The following is a 23,839-nucleotide window of genomic DNA, read 5'->3' as shown; positions in this document are numbered from 1 at the left end:
CCATTATAACCGTGTCATGAATATGTTTCTTGACCTCAACTACAGTAGTACACATTGAATATGTCCTTAAAGGGTTAGTTCACCCAAAAATGAAAATTCTGTCAGTATTTACTCACCCTCATGTTGTTCCAACCCCGTAAGACCTTCGTTCATCTTCGGAACACAAATTAAAATATTTAAGATATTAAGATCGCTCCTGTATACTAGTCCATATAGGCTTCTTGAGGGAATGACTTGCTGTCCTCGAAAAGTCATTAAAGACATCGTTAAAATAGTGCAAGTGACTACAGGGGCTCAATCTTAAGTTTATCAAACGACGAGAACACTTTTGTGCGCAAAAAAACAACAAAAATAACGACTTTATTTCAACTATTCGTTTATTTCTCCCTCTGTGCGAGTCAGGTTACTAGTTTAATAGCGTAAGCTTCTGTTATTGTACGTCACACGCATCACACACATGACCAGTGTCGGCCAATAGTGAGCCTACGTGTGACGTAGCTTTACGCAATCACACTATGTTAACTGACTACAGGCCCATGGAGAAGGAAGTGAATAGTTGAAATAGAGTCGTTATTTTTGTTTGTTTTTGCGCACAAAAAGTATTCTCGTCGTTTGATAAAGTTCAAATTGAGCCCCTGTAGTCACTTGGACTATTTTAACGATGTCTTTAATGACTTTTCGATGCCAGCAAGAGTCATTCCCTCAAGAAGCCTATGGACTATGCAGGAGCGATCTTAATATCTTAAATATCTTAATTTGTGTTCCGAAGATGAACGAAGGTCTTACGGGGTTGGAACAACATGAGGGTGAGTAAATACTGACAGAATTTAAATTTTTGGGTGAACCAACCCTTTAAAATGTTATAATGGCCTCATCACAGCCAATGTCAAAACCAACCACATGACAGTTTAATGTAATGTTAACCGATAAAACTAAGGGGTTTCTTAAGTTTGATAATTAAAGGGTTAGTTCACCCAAAAATGAAAATTAAGTCATTAATTACTCACTCCCATGCTGTACCAACCCCGTAAGACCTTAGTTCGTCTTCGGAACACCAATGAAGATATTTTTGATTAAATTTGAGAGGTGGATCACTGCTCCTAAGGGATCGAAACTGTGCGACAAAACAAACAAAAATAAAAACTTTATTCGAAAACTTTCTCTTCATTGACTTTCTGGGCCGTCAAGTTTCGATCCCTTAGGCAGCCTATGTAGCAGTGATCCACCTCTCAAATTTAATCAAAAATATCTTCATTTGTAAATATCTTCATATTTTCAATTTTGGGTGAACTAACCCTTTAAAATAATCTGTCAATGGGGTAAGAAAAAGAACAAATTCAAATTATATCTTTGGCATCTTGTTCTTATTTTAAAAAAAAATCTAATGTAATTTTGTAATCAAATTACAAATAATTTTGTAATCAAAACAAAATATTCTATATGTAAGAATATTTAGATATTTATAGTGAATAACAAGACAAAACATCTCATCATTTAAATGGATGATTTAAATGTGTACTAACATTTATAATAATCATTTGATACAGTGCACTTATTGTGCACACACACTTTACATTGTACTCATATATATATATATATATATATATATAAATATATATATATATCTGCGTAGTTACATCTATAATGATACTTTTAGCCTTTCCCTTACATCTTAACCAAGCCTTAAACCTATACCACCAAACCGCACTGTGTCCACCTCAACAGCAGCACAAGCTGAATACAATAAGCAAATTGCACCAAACATTTTTTTTTACATAAGTACGTAGTTAAAGGTACTCTAAGCAATATCACATATTTTTTAGACCAAAAATTGTTTTTGTCACAGCAAACATCTCTGCCTCTGCCTGTCCCCTGAACACACTGTATAAAAAACATGATCCCTGAAGACAGCCTAGGCTCCAAAAACAGCAACAAAAACAAACTGGGGAAACATGACAAACAGTTCCAGCCAATCACCGACAAAAAGGAATTGGGGGCGGGGTTTGGGGTGTTAGCGGGTAAGGAGGGAGGGTCTAGCTAGCTTCCATTTTGTTTGACAATACTTTAAACATCAACAAGAAGTGACATCACCCGACCCTTTAAAAGCAGCTAATATAGTGGGACTAATCAGTTTTGCAGTTTATTCACTGTATATGATTAGCACTGCAACTCTAGATAGGTAAATCGAACTTGAAGTTGAACTGGCAACTACTCCAGTATTGTAGTTCAGAAACCCGACATAGTTTCTGTAACTCATCAGACCTGAACCCTTGAAGCAATCAGTAGTGCAGTCGGTAACACTTTAGAATACGGTTCCTTCGTTAATGAATAACTACACAAGAACTAATGAGTAACACAATATTAACAATCTAGTAACTATTATTAACTAACAAGAAACTCTGATTAATGAACTAGTAAGTAATAGCGCACAGACGAAAGTGGTAGTTCACTATTAAGTAATCAATAACTACTATTTTTTTAATACTTCCCTGAGAACTACTGAAAAAGTTTATTAACAATCTAGTAACTACTATTAACTAAAATAAATTCTTATTAACGAATTAGTAAGTAATAGCTCACAGATGAAAGTGTTACTAGATACTTCTGTGGGAGTTACTAATTATTTGGATCCGTATTATAAAGTGAAGATCATTGGAACTAACTAATAATTACTCAAGTGTTACTAAAGAAATTTTCTAAAAGTATACTAAAGTTCACCAAAAATCTCAAACGTTTGCACAAATCATGACTAGATCATGTAGTAACACTTGAGTAATTACTAGTTAGTTCCAATAATCTTCACTTTATAATACGGATCCAAATAATTAGTAATTCCCACAGAAGTATCTAGTAACACTTTCATCTGTGAGCTATTACTTACTAATTATTTGAATCCGTATTATAAAGTGAAGATTATTGGAACTAACTAGTAATTACTCAAGTGTTACTACATGATCTAGTCATGATTTGTGCAAACGTTTGAGATTTTTGGTGAACTTTAGTATACTTTTAGAAAATTTCTTTAGTAACACTTAAGTAATTATTAGTTAGTTCCAATGATCTTCACTTTATAATACGAATCCAAATAATTAGTAACTCCCACAGAAGTATCTAGTAACACTTTCATCTGTGAGCTATTACTTACTAATTCGTTAATAAGAATTTATTTTAGTTAATAGTAGTTACTAGATTGTTAATAAACTTCTTCAGTAGTTCTCTGGGAAGTATTAAAAAAATAGTAGTTATTAAATACTTAATAGTGAACTACCACTTTCGTCTGTGCGCTATTACTTACTAGTTCGTTAATCAGAGTTTCTTGTTAGTTAATAATAGTTACTAGATTGTTAATATTGTGTTACTCATTAGTTCTTGTGTAGTTATTCATTAACGAAGGAACCGTATTCTAAAGTGTTACCGTGCAGTCTTATTTCATTTTCAGTTGCTTGCATCTCTGCATGTGTGTGTGTGTGTGTGTGTGTGTGTTTGAATAAAGCACTGCCTAAGCTCAACACATGATCTCTATAAAGGGAAAAATCACATTTGCCAACTTCATGTCTCTCTGTCGCTCCACAACACTAATCACAACAGAGCTGCAATTCTGATTGTGCCGTTTGTTTCCTCGCCATGACAACAGCAGGGCCGGGTTCAGTCTTGGCTCATTGATGAACATAGAATGAGCAATATTTATTATAAAGAACTACAGCAATGCGTCCTCAAAGGTCAAATATGAGGGCACACAAATGCAGTAAATACTTTGTCATTATTCAGTGCTTTCATACAGTGCTTTTGTGTGTGTGTGGGTGTGTGTGTGAAATGAAATGAAGCTCTACTTACGGTCGGAGCTAAAGTCATCAACAAGAATGATCTCCTGTATCAAATAAGGCGGGCTTCTCGTCAGTACACTGAAACAAAAAGAACAGGGTGATTATATAAAAAGGCTAATGCATTATACCTTACCTTAAGTAAACTTCTGTGTGTAACTTGTCCTGCTCTGTTGTTACAGACATGAATGAAACCTTAAATAATGCAGATGTGGCTGGGCTCTTTTTACTTTTAACACCCCAACAGATGCCTATAAAACCACAGTGATCGCAGAGCTAAATGCCTTGTGAAGAAGAACCGCACATTAGCAGACCACCACTTGTTAAAACACACTGAATGTAATGTTAAATATAAATGTAGTTTAAATGTAATTCAAAAGCAATTAGTTTAATGCTCTTTTGACCCACGTAAGACAGTACATCTTACTTTCATAATTATTACTATTTTCTTTGAAATATGTTTAACGTGTACTGCTGAATGACAAGACAAGCATTTGTGGTAATCTAGATATCTTATATTAAAGAACGGCACTTTTACTTTTATCGTTTCATGCTTGAATGTTTAAAAAACACAATATTTTCCCACATTCTCCATTGTTGCAGCTTGTCTCTTCCCAGTCTGTCAGTAACGCTCTGAGGTGAGTTTCCCAAAGCCAACTATGGTCGCAAGTTCCGTCGTTACCAATAGAGTTTAATGGAAATTGTGATCATAGTTCGGGAAACACACCCATTTAGTTTTTGGGTCCCACTTTATATTAAGTGGCTTTAAGTACTATGTACTTACATTGAACAATAAGTACAATGTATTATTTTGTTCCTGTTGTATTGTAAAACACTTTTGCTGCTATTGAGGTGTGATACGGGTAAGGTTAGGGACAGGTGTGGTGGTATGGGTCGGTTTAAGGGTAAGTTAAGGGGTGAGGGGAGGGTCAACTGTGTAATTACAAATGTAATTACATAAAGTAATTATAGCTGTAATTACATGCTGGTATTTTTAAAATATAAGTACAATGTAAAAACATGTATGTACACAATAAGTCCATTGTATCAAATTATTAATTTCAATGTAAGTACATAGTACTTAAAGCCACTTAATATAAAGTGGGACCAGTTTTTGTCTCTGTGAAGCCCCTCCTTCTGAAAAGCGTGCTCTGATTGGCCGACTGGAGCAGTGTGTTGTGATTGGTCAAGAGCTTTCTCGCTTGTTTAGGAAATGTCCCGCCCCTTACTATAACCGCCAGTTTCAACACACTACTAACTAACTTAACCAGGCCCCGTCCCTTTATTCTGAGTATGAATTATTTAAATGAGGAATATTGTGACGTGTTCATTCCCGAAAGAAACTCAAGACTACAATGGAGGCGTTTCAGGAGTTCAGAAACACTGACACTGATATAGACCATTTCGCGAGATGTAAACTACACTGGTCCAGAAGCACTTCCTGTTTCAGTTTTTAACACTATATAAACATTGGGATAAAGTACAACCAACAGAACTTATACAACTGAATCAAAAAGTTAAACAAACATCTTTAAGATATTTTCTTTACATTTGAAATAAAGAAACCATTTACAAACAGGAAGTGCCTCTGGACCAGTGTTGTTTACAACTCGCGAAATGGTCTATAGAGAAGAACTCCCGCCGGAGGGACTTTGTGCTTTGTAACTTTGTAGAGGTTTTGGGAAAAAAAGTTGGAAAAAAGCAATAGTTCTTCTTTAACTTTAATTGCAATACCAAATAACACACTACATTTAAAAATTATAATCAAATACTTTAAATGTGCTTTAATATATTAATCAGTACATCAAAATAAGTGTACTTCAATTTAAAATGTAATTAAAGTACAACTTTAAATTTGATATTACAAAAAGCTCATTAAAGTGTGCTCTTTTTATTTCATTAATATTATATTATCTGCAAGTAAAGCTTTTTATAAATAGGTAGAAATAGCTCTTTAGGTAACAGCAGGTTCTTCAATGGTAACAGGATTATGCTGTATTTTCCTCTTCATGCGTGTAAGCGCTGCTGTAAAGCTGAATGTGTGTGTGTGTGTGTGTGTTCGGGCTGTTACCTTTTAATAGTGCGCAGCAGGGTGGAGCGCGCCTCATTGTGAAAAGTGATGATGATGCTGGTGGGCGACAGGTCAGGGTCAAAGGTCATAGAGGCACATCTGTGAATACAGCAAACACACACACACAGAAGGGTTTCATTTACACGGCTGTGCACACTATGGTAGACAATTGCATTGCCATGAGGAGTGTATTTAAACAGAACAGATACTACACAAGGGTAGCGCCATATTGACACTGATAGCAACATGCTGATTTTTCAGCGGACAAATAAACTATCAGGATACAATAACTCCATAAAACAGTTTTAAAAGTTGTAAGTTGTGAAAATGATGTGATCTAGGACCTTTATTATTATAAAGACTGTATGTCTATCCCCCACAGCCTTTCATCTGTGTTACAAATTCAATATGGCATCTAACCTGACTAAGGTCTATTGGTAGCTGAACACTGTTGTGTTTGGGTCAGTTTGACCCGCATTCGATATTCAAACTGCTTGAAGATGAATGGTTAAACTATATATTAACTATGTATATCCATTCTTGAAATTGTGCAAGTTTTTCTCATTTAGGGTGTATGTGCAAGCAAAGTTTCGACACATAAATGTGTTTTGGAAAGGATTAAAAAAATGCCCAAAATCAACACTTTACAGAGAACCTTTTTTGTAGACGTCAAAGACTAAAATTTGAAATACATGAGAACTTGTGAAATTTAAGACCCAAAGTTCATTCTTTAGTTGAGTTTCATAGTAGAAAAAGTGCATCAAGGGATGTTTTCTGTTTTGATTTGAAACCCATTTTACCCTGTCAATCATGTTAAATACTATTTATACTTACTAGTAGTTATTTGCACCTTAGTGTGTAAATAGGCACAACAAATACTGCCTTTTTGCTTTGTAGGGTAGTATATATGAAGAGTTCAGATGCAAAAGCCTCTAAATGCCATTTGAAATTTTCTTCTTTAATGATGATTTTTTATCAAACTTGTATATTTAAGTTCAGTAATTTCACTTAAATTGCAATGATAATTACCTATTAATTGTTATTTAAGTGAAATTACTGAACTTAAATATACAAGTTTGATAAAAATCATCATTAAAGAAGAAAATATCAAATGGCATTTAGAGGCTTTTGCATCTGAACTCTTCATATATAGATCCCAAAATAATACAAATAATACAATAGAAATTGGTGGGAATTATTAAATTAAACTAATGTGGGTAAATCTGACCCCAGTCCTGAAATAGCCCAAATATCTAACAAATGAACATATTACCGATAGTGGCGTGTGTCTCTGATGGCGCGTTCGCTCCCTAGCCGGTCGCTCTCCTGCAGGTTGAACGCATGTTCCCGGTAAGGATCCTCTCCTGCCTTCAGCTGCTTACTGGAAAGAAACGCCTTCTCATCGAACAAGCCCAACAGTTGACCCTGCTGCTCCACCTTTGTTGCATGAGTCACCTGACAGACACACAATTACACATCCTGGTGAATGATTGCAGAGTCTCAACACTGGTCACAGAGATTACACACTTATACTATAATAAATCAATAATTGTGTTATTAGGCAAGCATCACTGTTGCTATAGCTCAAACTTAGTGCAATCCCCTTAACCCTACACAGCCAACCGCCTATTCCGTTTTTTTATCCTACGTTTCCACTCTTCATTTGTTGCCATGGTTACCAATTATGCCCCACACCTGTTTCTGGTTGAATTTGTTGTTGTCTTGTGTAATTTCCCTGCCCACTGTTCCCTAGCAGTGACTTTGAGTTGAAGCCAAAGCTGTTACGTCATTGCACTCCTGCGATTCCTGTTATTTGGATTATCTTTATTTATTAATAGTTAAACAGTTAATAGTAAAGTTCCCCTGTGGTCAATCATTTTATCCCTTCAAACTTTTATCACCAAAATGACATATGACAATGACAATGACATTAAAAATTCTCCATGCCTTAAAATAGCTTGAATAAAACTCTACACTCTTGCCTCATTAGTATGCGTAGTTCTATAAATATGTAAATGAGCCCCCGCCCCTGCTGAACTGGGGTGCATTTCCCGAAAGCATCGTTAGCCAACTATGGTCGCAAGTTCCCTCGTTATCTGCATAGTTTAACGAGTCGGTGTTTCCCGAAACCATCGTTCCAACGGACATTCGCAAACAGTATCACAAAGTTGTGTGGTTTGAACGACAGCTCTCGACCTGTGGTTAGAGGCATCGTTTCTATATTGCATGACATTTGGAGGTAATAAATCCTTATCTTGAGCAAAATAAGCAAGCTGACATTCAGTACAACCGGTGCCTTTTATTTAGAATACATACAAATGTAATTTACGTCTTTTAGTTTTTCAAAAGATTTGAACTAACGTGTTTGAAGATGTGTGAACGTGCTCTACTATGTAAGAACGAGCCAAATATTGAGTCTGGTAATAAAGCAAAACAACTGAGAACGTCTCGGTTACGTATGTAACCCTCGTTCCCTGAGTAGGGAACGGAGACGTTACGTCAGAAGTGACGGAGATTGGGGGATTTCGCATAGAAAGCCAATCCTCTTCGAGTATTAAAACACGAGCCAATGGCATGCAATGCCTTGGGGCTGCGGAAATTTGCATAGCGTACTCCGCCCTACTCCGTGAGTATAAAAGGAGGAAGTGAACGCAACCGCAGTATGTCTTCGCTGAGGAGCCAAGACTGAACTCGGCCTCTACCCAGCGATACAGCAGAAGTGGCAGGGAGACGTAACGTCTCCGTTCCCTACTCAGGGAACGAGGGTTACATACGTAACCGAGACGTTCCCTTTCGTAGTCACTTCGAGTTACGTCAGAAGTGACGGAGATTGGGGGTCTGTGCCATCACGCCATCTTCAAGCTGTCTTCCAGTGCCCTGCGAAAGACTGAACCCCCGAGCCTTACCTTTTTTTTTTTTTTTTTTTTTGGGGATCCGACTTTGACACAGGATTACCAAGGTACACTGGGAAACATATCCCGAAGGGGACATGCTACCAGCTGCCTACCGAAGGGAGGACTTATGAATACACATATGGCCACATAGGAACGCATATGGAACACTGGAGTACCAACCGCAGGTGGCTACTGATTTAAACTCCAGGGGTGGCAGATGACTTGCCAAGGGAAGACACATGCTCAGAGAGGCTTACAGTGGATAATACACATGAGACGGTTACCATGGGGAACCGTGCGCATGGAGGCACCTAGCTAGCATCCAGAGCAACGCAGTGGTGCCCGCATCGTCGGTGCTGGAGGACTCGAGACTTCAATGGAAGCACTGAGGAAATATCGCACTTATCCAGTCCGGGGAGTGGAGTGGCGAGCAAGCGAAGACACCTGAGCGGATCCAGAACTGGCCGAAACGAGTACGTGAGAGGATACCGGCTCAATTCGCAGATTATAGAATCTGGCGAAGGTGTTGGGTGTCGCCCAGCCTGCAGCTCTGCAGATGTCTGTTAGCGAGGCGCCGTGCGCTAAAGCCCAAGAGGAGGCTACACTCCGAGTGGAATGGGCCGTCACACCAAGGGGGCACGGAAGGCCTTGCTGCTGGTAAGACAAAGCAATGGCATCCACTATCCAGTGGGACAGCCGTTGCTTTGAGAGAGCCCTTCCCTTCTGGCTCCCTCCATGACAGACAAAGAGCTGGTCTGAGGTCCTGAAACACTGCGTTCTGTCGACATAGGTGCGGAGAGCACGTACCGGACAGAGCAGTGCCAAGGCTGGGTCTGCCTCCTCCAGGGGCAGCGCTTGCAGGTTCACCACCTGGTCCCGGAAGGGAGTGGTGGGAACCTTGGGCACATATCCAGGCCGGGGTCTCAGGATCACGTGAGAGTAAGCCGGCCCGAACTCCAGGCACGCTTCGTCAACGGAGAATGCGTGCAGGTCCCCCACCCTCTTGATGGAGGCCAATGCAACCAGGAGTGCTGTCTTCATGGACAGAAACTTTAACTCTACCGATTGCAAAGGCTCAAAGGGATGCCTCTGCAGAGCACTTAAAACTACCGAGAGGTCCCAAGAGGGTACGAGGGGAGGACGAGGCGGATGCAGCCTCCTCGCTCCCCTCAGGAACCTGATGACCAGGTCGTGCTTCCCTAAGGACTTACCTTCCACTGCTTCATGAGAAGCGGCAATGGCCGCGACGTAAACCTTAAGGGTGGAGGGCGACAGCCTGCGCTCCAACCCTTCTTGCAGGAAGGAAAGCACGACACTGATCGAACATCTCCGGGGGTCTTCTCCGCGAGAAGAGCACCAATTGACGAAGAGGTTCCACTTCAACGCATAAAGGTGTCTCGTGGACGACGCTCTTGCGGAAGTGATGGTTGCCGCCACCGCAGGTGGCAGCGAACTCAAACCTGCCTCGTCCCGTCCAGGAGCCACACGTGCAGCCTCCAAAGATCGGGACGAGGGTGCCACAGAGTGCCCCGTCTCTGAGAGAGTAGGTCTTGTCTCAGAGGAATAGGCCAAGGAGGTGCTGTCGCGAGGAGCATGAGATCGGAGAACCACGTCTTGGTGGGCCAGTAGGGGGCTACCAGCAAGACCTGCTCCTCGTCCTCCTTGATCTTGCACAACACCCGTGCAAGGAGGCTCACTGGGGGAAACGCATACTTGCGTGGGCCCCGTGGCCAGCTGTGCGCCAGCGCATCCGAGCCGAGAGTGCCGCGGGTCAGAGAATAAAACTGGGCGCAGTGGGACGAGTCCCGAGAGGCGAACAGGTCTATCTGTGCCTCCCCGAACTCGTCCCAAATCAGCTGGACCGACTGGGGATGGAGTCGCCATTCGCCGGAGAGGGGGCGGACCCGGGACAGCTCGTCGGCCGCCCAGTTCCGGTCTCCAGGAATGTACACTGCACGAAGGGACCTCAGGTGCTTCTGACTCCATATCAAGAGGTGGCGGGCGAGCTGCGACAACTGGCGTGAGCGTAGACCCCCCTGGTGGTTGATGTACGCTACTGCCGTAGTGTTGTCTGAGCGGACAAGCACATGCTGGCCCTTGAGTAACGCTCGGAAGCGGTGTAGGGCGAGCCGTACTGCCAACAGCTCGAGGCAATTGATGTGCATGAGGCGCTGGGCTCCTGTCCAGGAACCGGCGGCTGCATGCCCATTGCACATGGCACCCCAACCCGTGGTAGATGCATCCGTGGAGACAACGAGATGCCTGGAAACTCGCTGAATAGGGACGCCGGTCCGTAAGAAGCTGAGGTTCGACCACGGGAAGAAGGTTCGCCGGCATGCCGGAGTCACTGGGACTCGGAGCGAGCCGCGATGCCATGCCCACCTCGGGACTCGATCGCGAAGCCACAGCTGAAGCGGTCTCATATGAAGCAAACCGAGCGGCGTTGCCGCGGCCGCGGATGCCATATGCCCCAGGAGCCTCTGAAATAGTTTCAGTGGAACCGCACTCTTGCCCTCGAACTGTCGAAGACAAGTCAGCAGTGAGTGCGCGCGCTCGTTCGTGAGCTGCGCGGACATGGCGACCGAGTCTATCTCCACGCCGAGAAAAGAGATCCTCTGCACGGGGCAAAGTTTGCTCTTCTCCCGGTTGACCCGAAGGCCCAGACGGGCTAGGTGCCGGAGCACCAGGTCTCTGTGTTCGCAAAGCTGAGCTCGAGAGTGTGCTAGTATCAGCCAGTCGTCGAGATAATTCAGGATGCGAACCCCGTGTTCGCGAAGGGGAACAAGGGCTGCCTCGACGATCTTCGTGAAGACGCGAGGGGACAGAGCTAACCCGAATGGGAGAACGGCGTACTGATATGCCTGGCCCTCGAAGGCAAACCGAAGAAACGGTCTGTGTCGAGGTAAAATGGACACATGGAAGTACGCGTCCTTCAGGTCGATCGCTGCAAACCAATCCTGATACCGAACACATTCGAAAATGCGTTTGGCCGTGAGCATTTTGAACGGTAGTCGATGGAGAGAACGGTTCAAAATGCGCAGGTCCAGGATCGGTCGTAACCCACCGGTCTTTTTGGGGACAATGAAGTAGGGGCTGTAAAACCCGGACCTCACCTCGGCTGGAGGGACCGTCTCGATTGCACCCTTCGCCAGCAGGGTCGCAATCTCCGCTCTCAAGACTGGGGCATTGCCACCGACCATCGTGGAGCGAACTCCCATGAAGCGGGGAGGAGACCGTGCGAACTGAATCGCGTAGCCGAGTCTGATCGTTCTGATGACCCAGCGGGATATCCCAGGAAGCGCTAGCCAGGCTTCCAGGAAATGAGCCAACGGGGTCATGCGAACCACAGACGTCCCCCCGGAGGGGCAGCGGTGCGGGTCGACTGGCACGCGTGCAGGAGTTACCCCGCTCGGATGCGTCGAAGCCCGCTCCCCGACAGAAGGGACCAGGGAAAGCGGAGCGTTCCACGGGGGTCTGTTCTGCCGGGGGTCTGGCGACAGAGGGGGAAGGGATTGGTGTAGCCCTGGGACGACACACGCACCCTTCCGCGCCCTCAGAGACAGAGAGGAGTGTGTGGGCTGACGCACGGGGGCATCGAGCGCACCCACTCCAGTCTGTGAGCTCAGTGAGGATGTCAAGTCTTTCTTTAACCAGTTCAGGGTGCTGCCCACCCGTGGGTGAGCAGCGGGGAGCTGAGAACAAAAGATTCTCCCCCGGCCCTCCACCGGGGGAAGGAGGGGGCCTGCTACCGCCTCCTGGGAAAGACTCGAGATCGTCACTGAGCGGCCCGTGTCAGGATCTTCGCTTGGCCTGGCGTTTAGCGGGGCGAGCGGCCTGAGGGGGCTGTGACGCCGGCCTGCGGCCTCCTCGACGCCGGGGCCCGGGTGAAGGCTGCTGCTGGGGCCGGGCGGGAGGGAGGGGAGCCGCAGGGGGGCGTCCTCGGCGGCGAGCAGAGGGAGGCACCTGCGCCGATGACTGGGTGGAGGCAGCAGCTGGTCGCCGGGGCAGGATGTGTTTGATGGCCTCCGTCTGCTTCTGAGCGGTGGAGAACTGCTGGGCGAAGTCCTCGACCGCACCGCCGAAAAGGCCAACCTGGGAGAGCGGAGCGTCGAGCAGACGAGTCCGCTCAGCGCTCCGCGTATCTGCCAGGTTGAGCCAGAGATGGCGCTCCTGAACCACCGAAGTGGCCATCACCTGACCGACGGCGCGAGCGGCCACTTTCGTTGCCCGGAGAGCAAGGTCAGTGGCGGACCGCAATTCTTTAAATGCCGTCGAGTCAGTCCCGCCCTCGTGCATGTCTCTGAGCACCTTCGCTTGGAAGACCTGCAAAGTGCTCATGGCATGCAAAGTGGAGGCCGCCTGTCCCGCCGCTCTATAGGCTCGCGCCGCCATAGCAGACGAGAACCCACAGGCTTTGGATGGGTGCTTAGGAGGACCACGGGTGGAGGCGCTCTGTGGACACAGCTGCATCGCAACAGAGCGCTCCACCGGGGGCATCCCAGTGTACCCACGGACGGCCCCACCGTCGAGGGGGGGAAAGGCGGGGGAGAGATCGCGCTCTCGAGTGGACAAAGGAGCCCCCCAAGAGCGCGATAACTCCGCATGCAGCTCGGGGAAAAAAGGTATCGGAGTTGGCCGTGGCCTTGCGGCGGCAGCTTTGTCCAGATACCAGTTATCCATCCGCGAGAGATCGGGGCAGGATGGAGGTTTCCATTCTAGCCCGATACTCCCAGCGGCTCGAGACAGCATGGCCGTCAGCTCGGGATCTGACACGGGCAACGCTGGCACTCCCGAAGGGGGCAACGCAGCCGCATCTTCCTCTCCCGAGGACTCAAGCCCGCCTAGTGATGCAGTGATAGACATCACATCATCATCTGGAGCGCTGCTAGAAGCAGCCGGCGCCGCCGAAGAGACAGCCGACTGAATCGAGCTGGCGCTCGCTGGCTCACGCACTGAGGCGGGAGGTGTGGCCCGAGGAATCGTCGGGGCTCTATCCCACACCGTCACCGTTAGATCGCCGGGTCCCCGGGTCGACGGGCCCCCTTTCGTGAAGGAAGCCGATCGAGTAGGGGGGACCGGGGCTCTCACTCTAGTGAGATCATTGAGCCTCGACCTCAGTGTGGAGATGGTCATGCTCCCACAGAAGGAACATGAGTCATCCACGAACGCTGCTGCTGCATGCTGAATGCCCAGGCATACAAAGCAGCGTTCGTGACCATCAGATGATGACAGAAATCTACCACATCCAGAAGGGCACGGGCGAACCATCTTTAAAAAGACGTGCCGCGTGCAGCTCTTTCACTTTCACTTTTAGAGAAAGGAGAAATTCACTCTTTCAGCGCTGAAGCTACCAGGGAGAAGTGCAAAGTCTGGCAGACCACTGCTCAGATCGCAGGCAATGCAAAATCTCGCTGGGTACCGCCGTCACACCAACACTGAAGAGGACGCTCGTTCTCGAAGAGTCTTGAATCAGCTTTTAGGAGTGAAGAGGTTCTCTTGGCTCCGAAGCGAAAACATACTGCGGTTGCGTTCACTTCCTCCTTTTATACTCACGGAGTAGGGCGGAGTACGCTATGCAAATTTCCGCAGCCCCAAGGCATTGCATGCCATTGGCTCGTGTTTTAATACTCGAAGAGGATTGGCTTTCTATGCGAAATCCCCCAATCTCCGTCACTTCTGACGTAACTCGAAGTGACTACGAAAGGGAACAATCAGAAATAGTCCTCAGATGACATGTCCGTAATTTATATAAAACAAATCTAGCGTTAATCTCAAACAGTTTCATTAAAAGTAGTTAATACTCCACCACGTGCGAAACCAACGTGGTTGAAGGATACTTTGCGACAGTGGGTTTCGGGAAACAGACGTGACTAGCTAGTTGATTTTTCCAACGATGGATCGTACTATGGTAGTGAAACAGTGAACTACGTCGTTGTACGGGAAACGCACCCCTGGAGTTTCCCGAAAGCATCGTTAGCCAACTATGGTCGCAAGTTCCGTCGTTACCAATAGAGTTCAATGGAAATTGCAACCAACTTGCGACCATATTTGGCTAACGATGCTTTCGGGAAACACACCCCAGATTGGTTACAAGGAAGTTTGTGGCGTCAGAAACACCAGCGATTTCAAACCATGTTTTTGTCTTTGTTACTGCAGTTTTAAGGAGAAAATACTCAGCAATGCAGTCCACTTATGAATTTGCAGACGGTTTGTCTTAAAGCACATTAAAAAACACCACATGGACAATAAACAACATTAAAAGCTTGATTTTCAGCACACATAAAGGGGCTTTAAGATCTACCTCTCCCTACTCCTTCACCTCTGTCTGCATAACACAACATAACACATATCGAATGTCATTCTGCATCGCTAATTCTATCTTGATTTATGAAGGTTGAGATATTTTGTACTGAAAAGCAAGGCAAAAAAAAAACTGAATAAGAAATCAATCTTTGTAGTGTGGCTTTTCATTGTTCAATATTTTCTCAGCCTGATAGAGCTTATATAACATTTGTTCTATGACTTATGCTTTCTGTTTAAGCTATAGAGGCAAATCACATGGGTATAACTCACATGATACTCATGAGACAAAAAACTAAATACATTATAATGCCACCACCACGGACCTCAACACTGGATATGTGAAACATGACAAGGGCAACAATCAACTCAACAGATTATTTTGAGTAGAGGAGCAAACCCATCACAAAATTACAGCACAAATAAATTAAAGAACAAACAATGTAAATAAAAGTAGAAAATTGCCAAACATGCAACCATATTCATTATTTATGCAGAGAAGAGGTCAAATGGACTTTAAAGGGATACTTCAGGATTTAGCAATAAGCTTTGTATTAGTAGAAAACCTGTAGTATTTTCGAATTATTATGCTTTCCACCCTCATTTTGTGTCATCGGAGGATTTTTTGGCCAGAGGCTAAAGACTAAAGTCTGTCCCATGTGTTCTCAACCCGCCCATAGAGGGTGATCTCACTCACAGAATGAACACATATGGTGTCAGACATCTTTATTTTTTTTGGAAGCTAAGCAAGCAGGCTCTTGTTTTATGGAGAAAGGGGAGTAACTTAGTAGGAGAAAGCTTACCATCTTCTTTTTCCCGTACATACCCAGCCGTTGACGTCCAGGATTCAGCTTTTGCTTTCTGCAGTCACCATTCATTGTTTTCATGCACACCTTTTGTTTCAAACTAACTGAATTCATTCCGATCGGTGAATATGAATGTAGTGTTTACATGAACGCTAAACAAGTGATAGGTTGATGTGCGTTTTAACATTGAAAATTCCCGCTCCTCCCGCTAATCTGATTAGCCTAATCACACCACTGGCCTCACGGCGTTCTCTCGCGGCCCTCACTCGTCCCGCTCGCCACAGTAAATATAATGAATGACGACTGCAGAATGCAAAAGCCGAATCCCTGACATTTTGGATCTCGAAACACATTTTCAGGCAGACTCATCAAGGAGACTCACTAGTAGCCTAAACTGCTGCGATCTGTTACCAGTAGGCGTGGCCTCCTAGGGCAGCGAAGCAAGTGCATTCTGGGAGTTGTTGTCTTTCATCCACATACGCCAAAAATACATTTTCTGGCTTTTCTCAGTCTAGAAAGCTCCAAATTCATAACTAATTTCATATTTCATCTACATAAATAACCATTTTAAATACACATTCATCTTTCCAGAAGTGAAGTATCCCTTTAATTACAAAACCTTTTTTCTTCTTCAGTGCACTGTAAAAAATAAATTCTTAGATCAAGTACTGTTACTGAATAAAATGTGTATTTTTGACACTAGTCTGAAAGAAGACACGTTATGGGTAACTTGCCTAAAGATCAACCATGTTCAACACTTAGAAATGGAGCTAAAAGAAGAAGAGAATCAAGCTGTGAGAAGGAGATATTGAAGCATTCATGCGGTGTGGAGAGAGGCTTAGCTCAGTGAAACCTCACCTTACATTTCTGAAGAAGTGAAAATAGAGCTGAAAATCCCACATTCCATAAACACGTCCAGAAAGAGCAGACGCTTATATGGATGCACTCAGAGCTTTGGCCAAGAGTTTTGACCAAACCTGTACATAAAGCCGCCATGATTCAGTGAACAGGCACTGTTACCTCACATCCACAGCTTATCTTAGATTCATTTTAATCAGTTTGCCACTTGGTAATATTATAAGAAAACATGGAATTACTTTCCACTGTTATGCCGAAGTGGCATATGACATCTCTAAATTATCCAAGTTGACAGAGTGTGTTAAAGATGTAAAATATTGGATGACCAGTCATTTTCTAAATTAAGACTGAGGTATTACTTATTAGACCAAAAACCATACACAGAAGCTCTTAGAATATAATCTGCATTTAACCTTAACTTTTACAGTTTCATACCTGTGTGTTAAATTAGACAGAAACTTGTCTTTGGAAACTCATTTTTCATATGCTACAAAAACAGCCTTCTTCCACCCCAGAATTTAACTAGGTTTCTGACGCAGAAAAGCATTCATGACCTCTGGACTGGATTACTGTAATGAACTAGTAGGTGTTTGTCCTATTCTATCACCCTACAATCTAATTAAGTGTTTAGCAAATTATTTTAATTATTTATCTAATTATTTTCCATCTGCTTTTCTGTCCCTTCCTGAGGTGACAAGCGACTACTGTATGTCAGCTGTGTAGTCTTGATCCAATGAAGGCTTCAGATGCCCAAGAGACTGAATTTATTTGGATGGGTTATCATATTGAATTGTCGCATTTTAGCATCTCACACACACACACACACACACACACATTTATTGCAGATTTAGTAACAGTATTTATTGCAGGTTGATGAATGGACCTTGTGTGTGTGTTATGTGAGATTTAGTACTCGCTGTTGGATAATTTGTTTAGGTAGAAGCTAAATTGTTATGTCTGTGATGGTTCTTTCACTATACCATGGCAATTTCATATATATATATATATATATATATATATATATATATATATATATATATATATATATATATATTTTTTACCAGATATTAGGGAAGCACAATGAATTGAAATGAAGCTGAAATCATGATTTTTATTTATTTAACCGTAGTACTATTGCCTAATTAATCTTTATTTAGAAATTATTTTTATTATTATTTTATAGCCATATTGATGCATAATTACAAGATGTTGCCCTCCCCGTTGTTAAAAAGTATTAGTATTGTACATAAAGTAATATTAAAAATATTTATTAATATATAATTCTTACATACTAATTTTTTATTTATTTTTTCAGTATTTTTATATTTTTTATCTTACAATAACTAGTCATAATAACTTTATTATTAGTATTAGTTGTAGACATATAATGTTAGCACAGCTAACCACTAATCCTGTTTCCCCCACAAATCATGCAACCCAACAACAGATACAATAAAGTCACATGACAATGAGCTAAATCATGTTTCACAACTTTATTTTCCTTTACTGAAGTTGTTCATCCGTCAGTTTCATCATCTTATAGATTGTCAGCTTTAAAAGGGGTGGTTGATTATGATTTCACTTTTCTAACTTTAGTTAGTGTGTAATGTTGCTGTTTGAGCTTAAACAACATCTGCAAAGTTACAACGCTCAAAGTTCAAAGCAAAGGGAGACATTTGTTTTTAAAGAAATTGCTTTATAAGGACTACAACAAACGGCTAGTATGGACTACACACATTCCTCACGGGTTAGTGACATCACCAACCCTAGTATTTACATAAACAGGGCCCTGGGATCACGATTTGAAGAATATCTTGAAAGAATATGCTAATTAATGACTAGAAGACAACTACAGTACATGTAAGCTCATAAATTCAACAACTAACCATTCAGAAATGTCCAGTTGCTTCTACATGGTGTCACTTCCTCTTGAATCTCTACATCTTTGTCTGAATCCGGTTTGAACATAAAAGGCAAAAAGTTTTTGAAATGTTCAGTGTATGTGTGTGTGAGGTAAAACAGAGCCCGTCTAACGGAGAGCCTTGGCACTTCCTATTAGCCCCGTTGTGTATCATCCTGGCTGCAGTTCCATTAGAATTCCACTGGAGGTGATCGCGGGCGAGAGCAGAATGAATGGGAGTCTATGGGGCTAAACGGCTAAAAGTGTCTCTTTCACCTGCTTGTCGTTGAATTAACATAGATTTTATTGTTGATTACGCAAGTTCAATATAGATTATAGACCAAAAGTCGAATGAACGAGTACTTATGTCCTTTTGATTTCTTACAGGTTAGGCTGTTGTTGACCGGAACACGCTAGCATTCTGCTATTGTGTGACGTCATCACATTTTTGAACTGATTTTTAGAACAGATAAGTGAACTTAAAAATGCAATTTTTAGCTGAGTGTATTATCTTAGCCCTCCCTTTTGAATGCAACTTTCAAATTACTTGACAAAAAATTACATCCTGAGAAAAGTAGATTTATGGGGGTGAAACCCCATTGACTCCCATTCATTTTGCACTCGACCGCGAGCGCCCCCGCATGGACAGAGACAAGTTACTGCAGCCAGTCCAGAACCCGGAAGTAACCAGCCAGTGCCAATTCCCTTCAATTAGACATTCTCTGGGTAAAAGGACACAAGCTGTTGAAGCTCCGCCCACTGTGTCGAAGCAGCAGCTCATTTGCATTTAAAGGGACAGACACAAACACAGTGTGTTTTTGCTCACCCTCAAAAAGTGACAATTTTAACAAGATATATAAAAATATCTGTGGGGTATTTTGAGCTAAAACTTCACATACACACTGTGAATAGGCCATTATACCACCCCTTTAAAAACTGCAGGCCTCAGTGAATGTGTCTTAATTCTCATATCAGGCCTGATCAGAGCCAATCTAACATGAGGACACATCACCACAGCTTCAGCACACACACTCTCACTGTTCTTCAGTTGAGATGCAGAGGAACGACTGCAGAACATCTTTCTGGAACATTTGGTCTGTCGAGTCGGTCGCAAGAACAAAATGCAGCGGCACTGTAAAGATTTATTTCACAAAACTCTCAAAGAACATGAACAGAGCAACCGATATAAAGGTGATGAGAATGAACAATGACACTGGGCTAAAATACTCAACCAAACCAAACACTAATCAAACAATGAATAACCATGGAAACTGATGAAAACCAAGGAAACTGAACTGAACTCCCAAAACCAAAAGTGAACACTTTTTGTCTTGTGTTTTGTCTTGTGTTTTCCTCGTGCGCTGGGCAATTCTGATATCATGGGCTATTTGAGCTATGGGCTTTTCACAACATGTTGTTCAGACTACTGCGCAAAAATACAAAACACACTGTTTATCATATCTGTAGATTTCAATTACGATTCTAATCTTCAAAGGTCGTTTTTTTCTAAATCATTTTTTTTTCTTCAGAAATCTACACTTAAGTAGCACTATAAACATTTTATTGATGACCTAAAACATGAAAATTAATGAAGTGGTGAAAAAAGATATCCAAAATCCCTTCTGTACATTTTTTTATCTTTAATATGTCAACGGTATGAAAGAATAATTCTGAACCTGGCTTTATCCAAAGTCCAAAATGTTTGCAATTGTTTTTATGTAATTAACTGGGGAAGTATGGCGATATCTATTAATTAAGTTTTTTTTACGCTTAAAATTACAAATTATATTATCATGACATCTGAGTGACAATTTTAAATGTTTTATTATTGTCACAATATTTATTTATATAGTATTTGCTTTGTATTATTATTATTATGGCACGCATAAAGAATGCCGGCTTGTTTCAACACAAAAGTTGGGTTGGGTTATGTTTTTTTAATTACATTTTTAACCCAACGGTTGGGTTTGTCCATATTTGACCAAAATTTGGATTGAAACAACCTGAGTAAATATAATACTGTGCTTCACTTCATAACAGTGATCAACCCCTTCAGTCGAGCCAGTAACAGCCCTGATAAGACACATCTGCTGTGTGTTGTGTGTGTGTGTGTGTCCAAGCGTTTCGGGCTGTTTACATGGATCAAATGGACAAAGTACAACAAAATCAAACCAGGCCATTAGCAGAACTACTAAATTTCATCAGTTTGTGCTCGGGAGGAACAATATTGCTCACTGAAACAAACACTCTGATATGCACACTCTGCATAAGTGCATCTGTTCCTCTTCCTCCTAAACTGAACACAATAGAGCATGAGAGAGAAGATATTTCAGTATATGTTCCCCTCATAAAAGAATAGCTGAGATTGATGCACTGCATAAGTGCTCCGTACAGGAAAGAGCTATTGGCTCTGCATGGCCAATTATTTAAATGTGTTGCGCAACAATGCTCCAGAGACACTGTCCATATAAACCCAGCTTGAATTACTGCATATAGCTGTGATAAAGCACATATATAGGCTATCTGATTCTTTCAGGACTTGTTAATGCACTCGTGTCATTAATAGAGAGTGCACAATCATTTCATCTTCTGTTCCAGGGTGGATCAGATATCAGAGCGGGATTACTCGAGGTAAAGGAGAGCATTACTGTCACTTCACAGCGCTCCGCTAATGGGGTATTATGAGGACAAGCCAACGCTGGAGAATTCGTATTAGTAATAGACTCTGTGTTATGAGTCTAATGACAACCAGGCTTATAAATCTTTTTCAAATGATCTGCATTCGCTTGTTCTCTGTTCATAAACAGCCTACACTGAGAAAAAGTTGTTGCTTTTTTTTGTCAGAAATTGCTAGTAAATTTCACAAACAACAAGTCACCTTCATTTATATAGCGATGCTTACAATACGGATTGTATCTTTACAGTGATAACAGGAGAATAATGCAACAGAGATCGTTTCTGCTGAACAGTAGATCTAGTATGTTTCTAATCGATTCATTTCTGTTGTAAAAATCAGTTTTTTAGTTATTAACGTAGGGGCCTCTTACACGACACTGCTTTCAACTGAAAACAGAAAGATGTGAACGTGTTCTGCCGTTTTGATAGCCTGAGAACTCGAACTTTGAAATGTTTTTTTTTTTTTTTAAACGTTGAAAGAAGTTTTGAAAACGATAAAAAACGTGAATCTGTAAAAAAGGTGACAGTGGTCACGTGTGTATTATGTGTTTAGTCTATAGATGCATACAATGTGTGTGTGTGGGCGAGCAGAAGTGACATCACCGAATTACAAGTTTCCATCAAATTGTGAACTAAAAAAATTTCCATTCCATTATTCTTTGTTTTTTTTTACTAATTTTAAAAAAAATATGTTGAAATATTAATAGGCCACAAAAATATTTTATCAATAGGCCTATATAGTATATATATATATATATATAGAGAGAGAGAGAGATAGATAGATAGATAGATAGATAGATAGATAGATAGATAGATAGATAGATAGATAGATAGATAGATAGATAGATAGATAGATATATAGATAGATAGATAGATAGATAGATAGATAGATAGATAGATAGATAGATAGATAGATAGATAGATAGATAGATAGATAGATAGATAGATAGATAGATAGATAGATAGATAGATAGATAGATAGATAGATAGATAGATAGATAGATAGATAGATAGATAAAATATTTTTGTGGCCTATTAATATTTTTGTGGCCTATTAATGTATATATATATATATATATATATATATATATGAAGAGTTCAGATGCAAAAGCCTCTAAGTGCCATTTGAAATTTTCTTCTAGAATGATAATTTTTATCAAGCTTGCATATTTAAGTTCAGTGATTTCACTTAAATGGCAATGATAATTACCTATTAATTGTTATTTAAGTGAAATTACTGAACTTAAATATACAAGTTTGATAAAAAAAATCATCATTAAAGAAGAAAATTTCAAATGGCATTTAGAGGCTTTTGCATCTGAACTCTTCATATATATATACACACACAGAACATATTAGTAAATAATCTATGATAACATAATCATTAGATTTCAGCACATACAGTAGATCACATTTCCTGTAATTAAACTGCATTAGCCAATATCAGAAATATATATCTATATTGGCCATCCCATCCACTTTAACATAGAGAATGTATTAAACTGAATTTTATATAAGAATTATCTGTAATTATTAAGAAACCACTGGGCAAATTCAATATGTTGATATAAATGTATAATATTTTCTCTGTAGATCAAATTTGGCCAAGGCCGCAGGATAAAGGCATTCAGAACTCATTTGACCATTATCTGTTCTGTGCATGTAAACACATACAGTATACCTGTGTTTGTCATCATGACACAGGACACAGCACTCATTGATCATAAACCCTGATGCTCTGTTGCCATGGACACAGGACACAGTTCACGGATGCAGGACTCTCGGGTCTTCTGTAAAGCATCTGCATTTCATTTTTCACATTTATAACTTTAGATTCCTTGATTCTGCGATCTTTCTGAATCCTGAAGCCAGCAAACTGAGAAGTCAAACCTGAGCGTTTGCTCTCGACATGATGAATGTGGAGTCCAACTGTGAGAAGAGCAAAACAAACAGCAAACAGCTGTCCTGCAGAACACACACCTCACACACACACACACACACACACACACACCGCCTGTGGACAGGATCTGACTCTATCATTTGTGTGCCAGGATGAGTTCCTCGACAACCACTGGATGATCAGTCAGGGTTTCCCCCAGTACTACTGGAGCTACTACAGTTGCCTACTATTACAGTATATATTATAAAATATTACATAGAATTGTTGAAATCTAGACTTTTAAAAATGTAGGTTCCAAAACATTTTTTTTCAGCAATGCCGTTGAAGAACCTTTCAGCAGTTAGATCTTAAAATAAACGTTTTGATATTTTTTCTTGATGTAAAGAACATTTTAATAATCTAAAGAACCTTTTTCCATCATTAATAACCTTTAGTGCATTCCAAAGGTTCCATGGATGTTAAACACCTTTATAAGAATATGAAAAAAATTCTAATTAGAATCTATTAGGACTAGTTCCAAATTAAAATAGAAATCCAGATATGAATCCAGAATACAAATATCTAATTATTGGATTGCTGATTTGACACAGGGTGTTACTGATAGCCTGCTGCA

At 41.6% G+C, this 23,839-nt stretch overlaps 1 protein-coding gene across 2 annotated transcripts in view; it reads right to left on the bottom strand.

Moving 5' to 3' along the window:
- galnt16 (UDP-N-acetyl-alpha-D-galactosamine:polypeptide N-acetylgalactosaminyltransferase 16) overlaps positions 1-23,839 on the bottom strand; it is a 69,318-nt gene that overhangs the window by 44,866 nt on the left and 613 nt on the right. The window contains exons 1-4 of one of the 2 annotated variants that reach the window (XM_089120068.1): positions 15,890-16,281; positions 7,166-7,347; positions 5,893-5,991; positions 3,835-3,902 (exon numbers count right to left, since the gene is read on the bottom strand). In XM_089120068.1, coding sequence (XP_088976194.1) covers positions 3,835-3,902; positions 5,893-5,991; positions 7,166-7,347; positions 15,890-16,006 — 466 coding nt within the window. In that variant the 5' untranslated portion in view covers positions 16,007-16,281. Of the gene's footprint in view, positions 1-3,834; positions 3,903-5,892; positions 5,992-7,165; positions 7,348-15,889; positions 16,282-23,839 lie in introns of those variants that run through there. The other variant, XM_039650997.2, reaches the window with a different exon arrangement.

The sequence above is a fragment of the Pimephales promelas genome, chromosome 15, assembly GCF_988280905.1.
Source record: "Pimephales promelas chromosome 15, fPimPro1.hap1.1, whole genome shotgun sequence".
Lineage (NCBI taxonomy): Eukaryota > Metazoa > Chordata > Actinopteri > Cypriniformes > Leuciscidae > Pimephales > Pimephales promelas.
The sequence above is the reverse complement of the archived record's forward strand: the minus strand, read 5'-3'. Positions and strand labels throughout refer to the sequence as shown.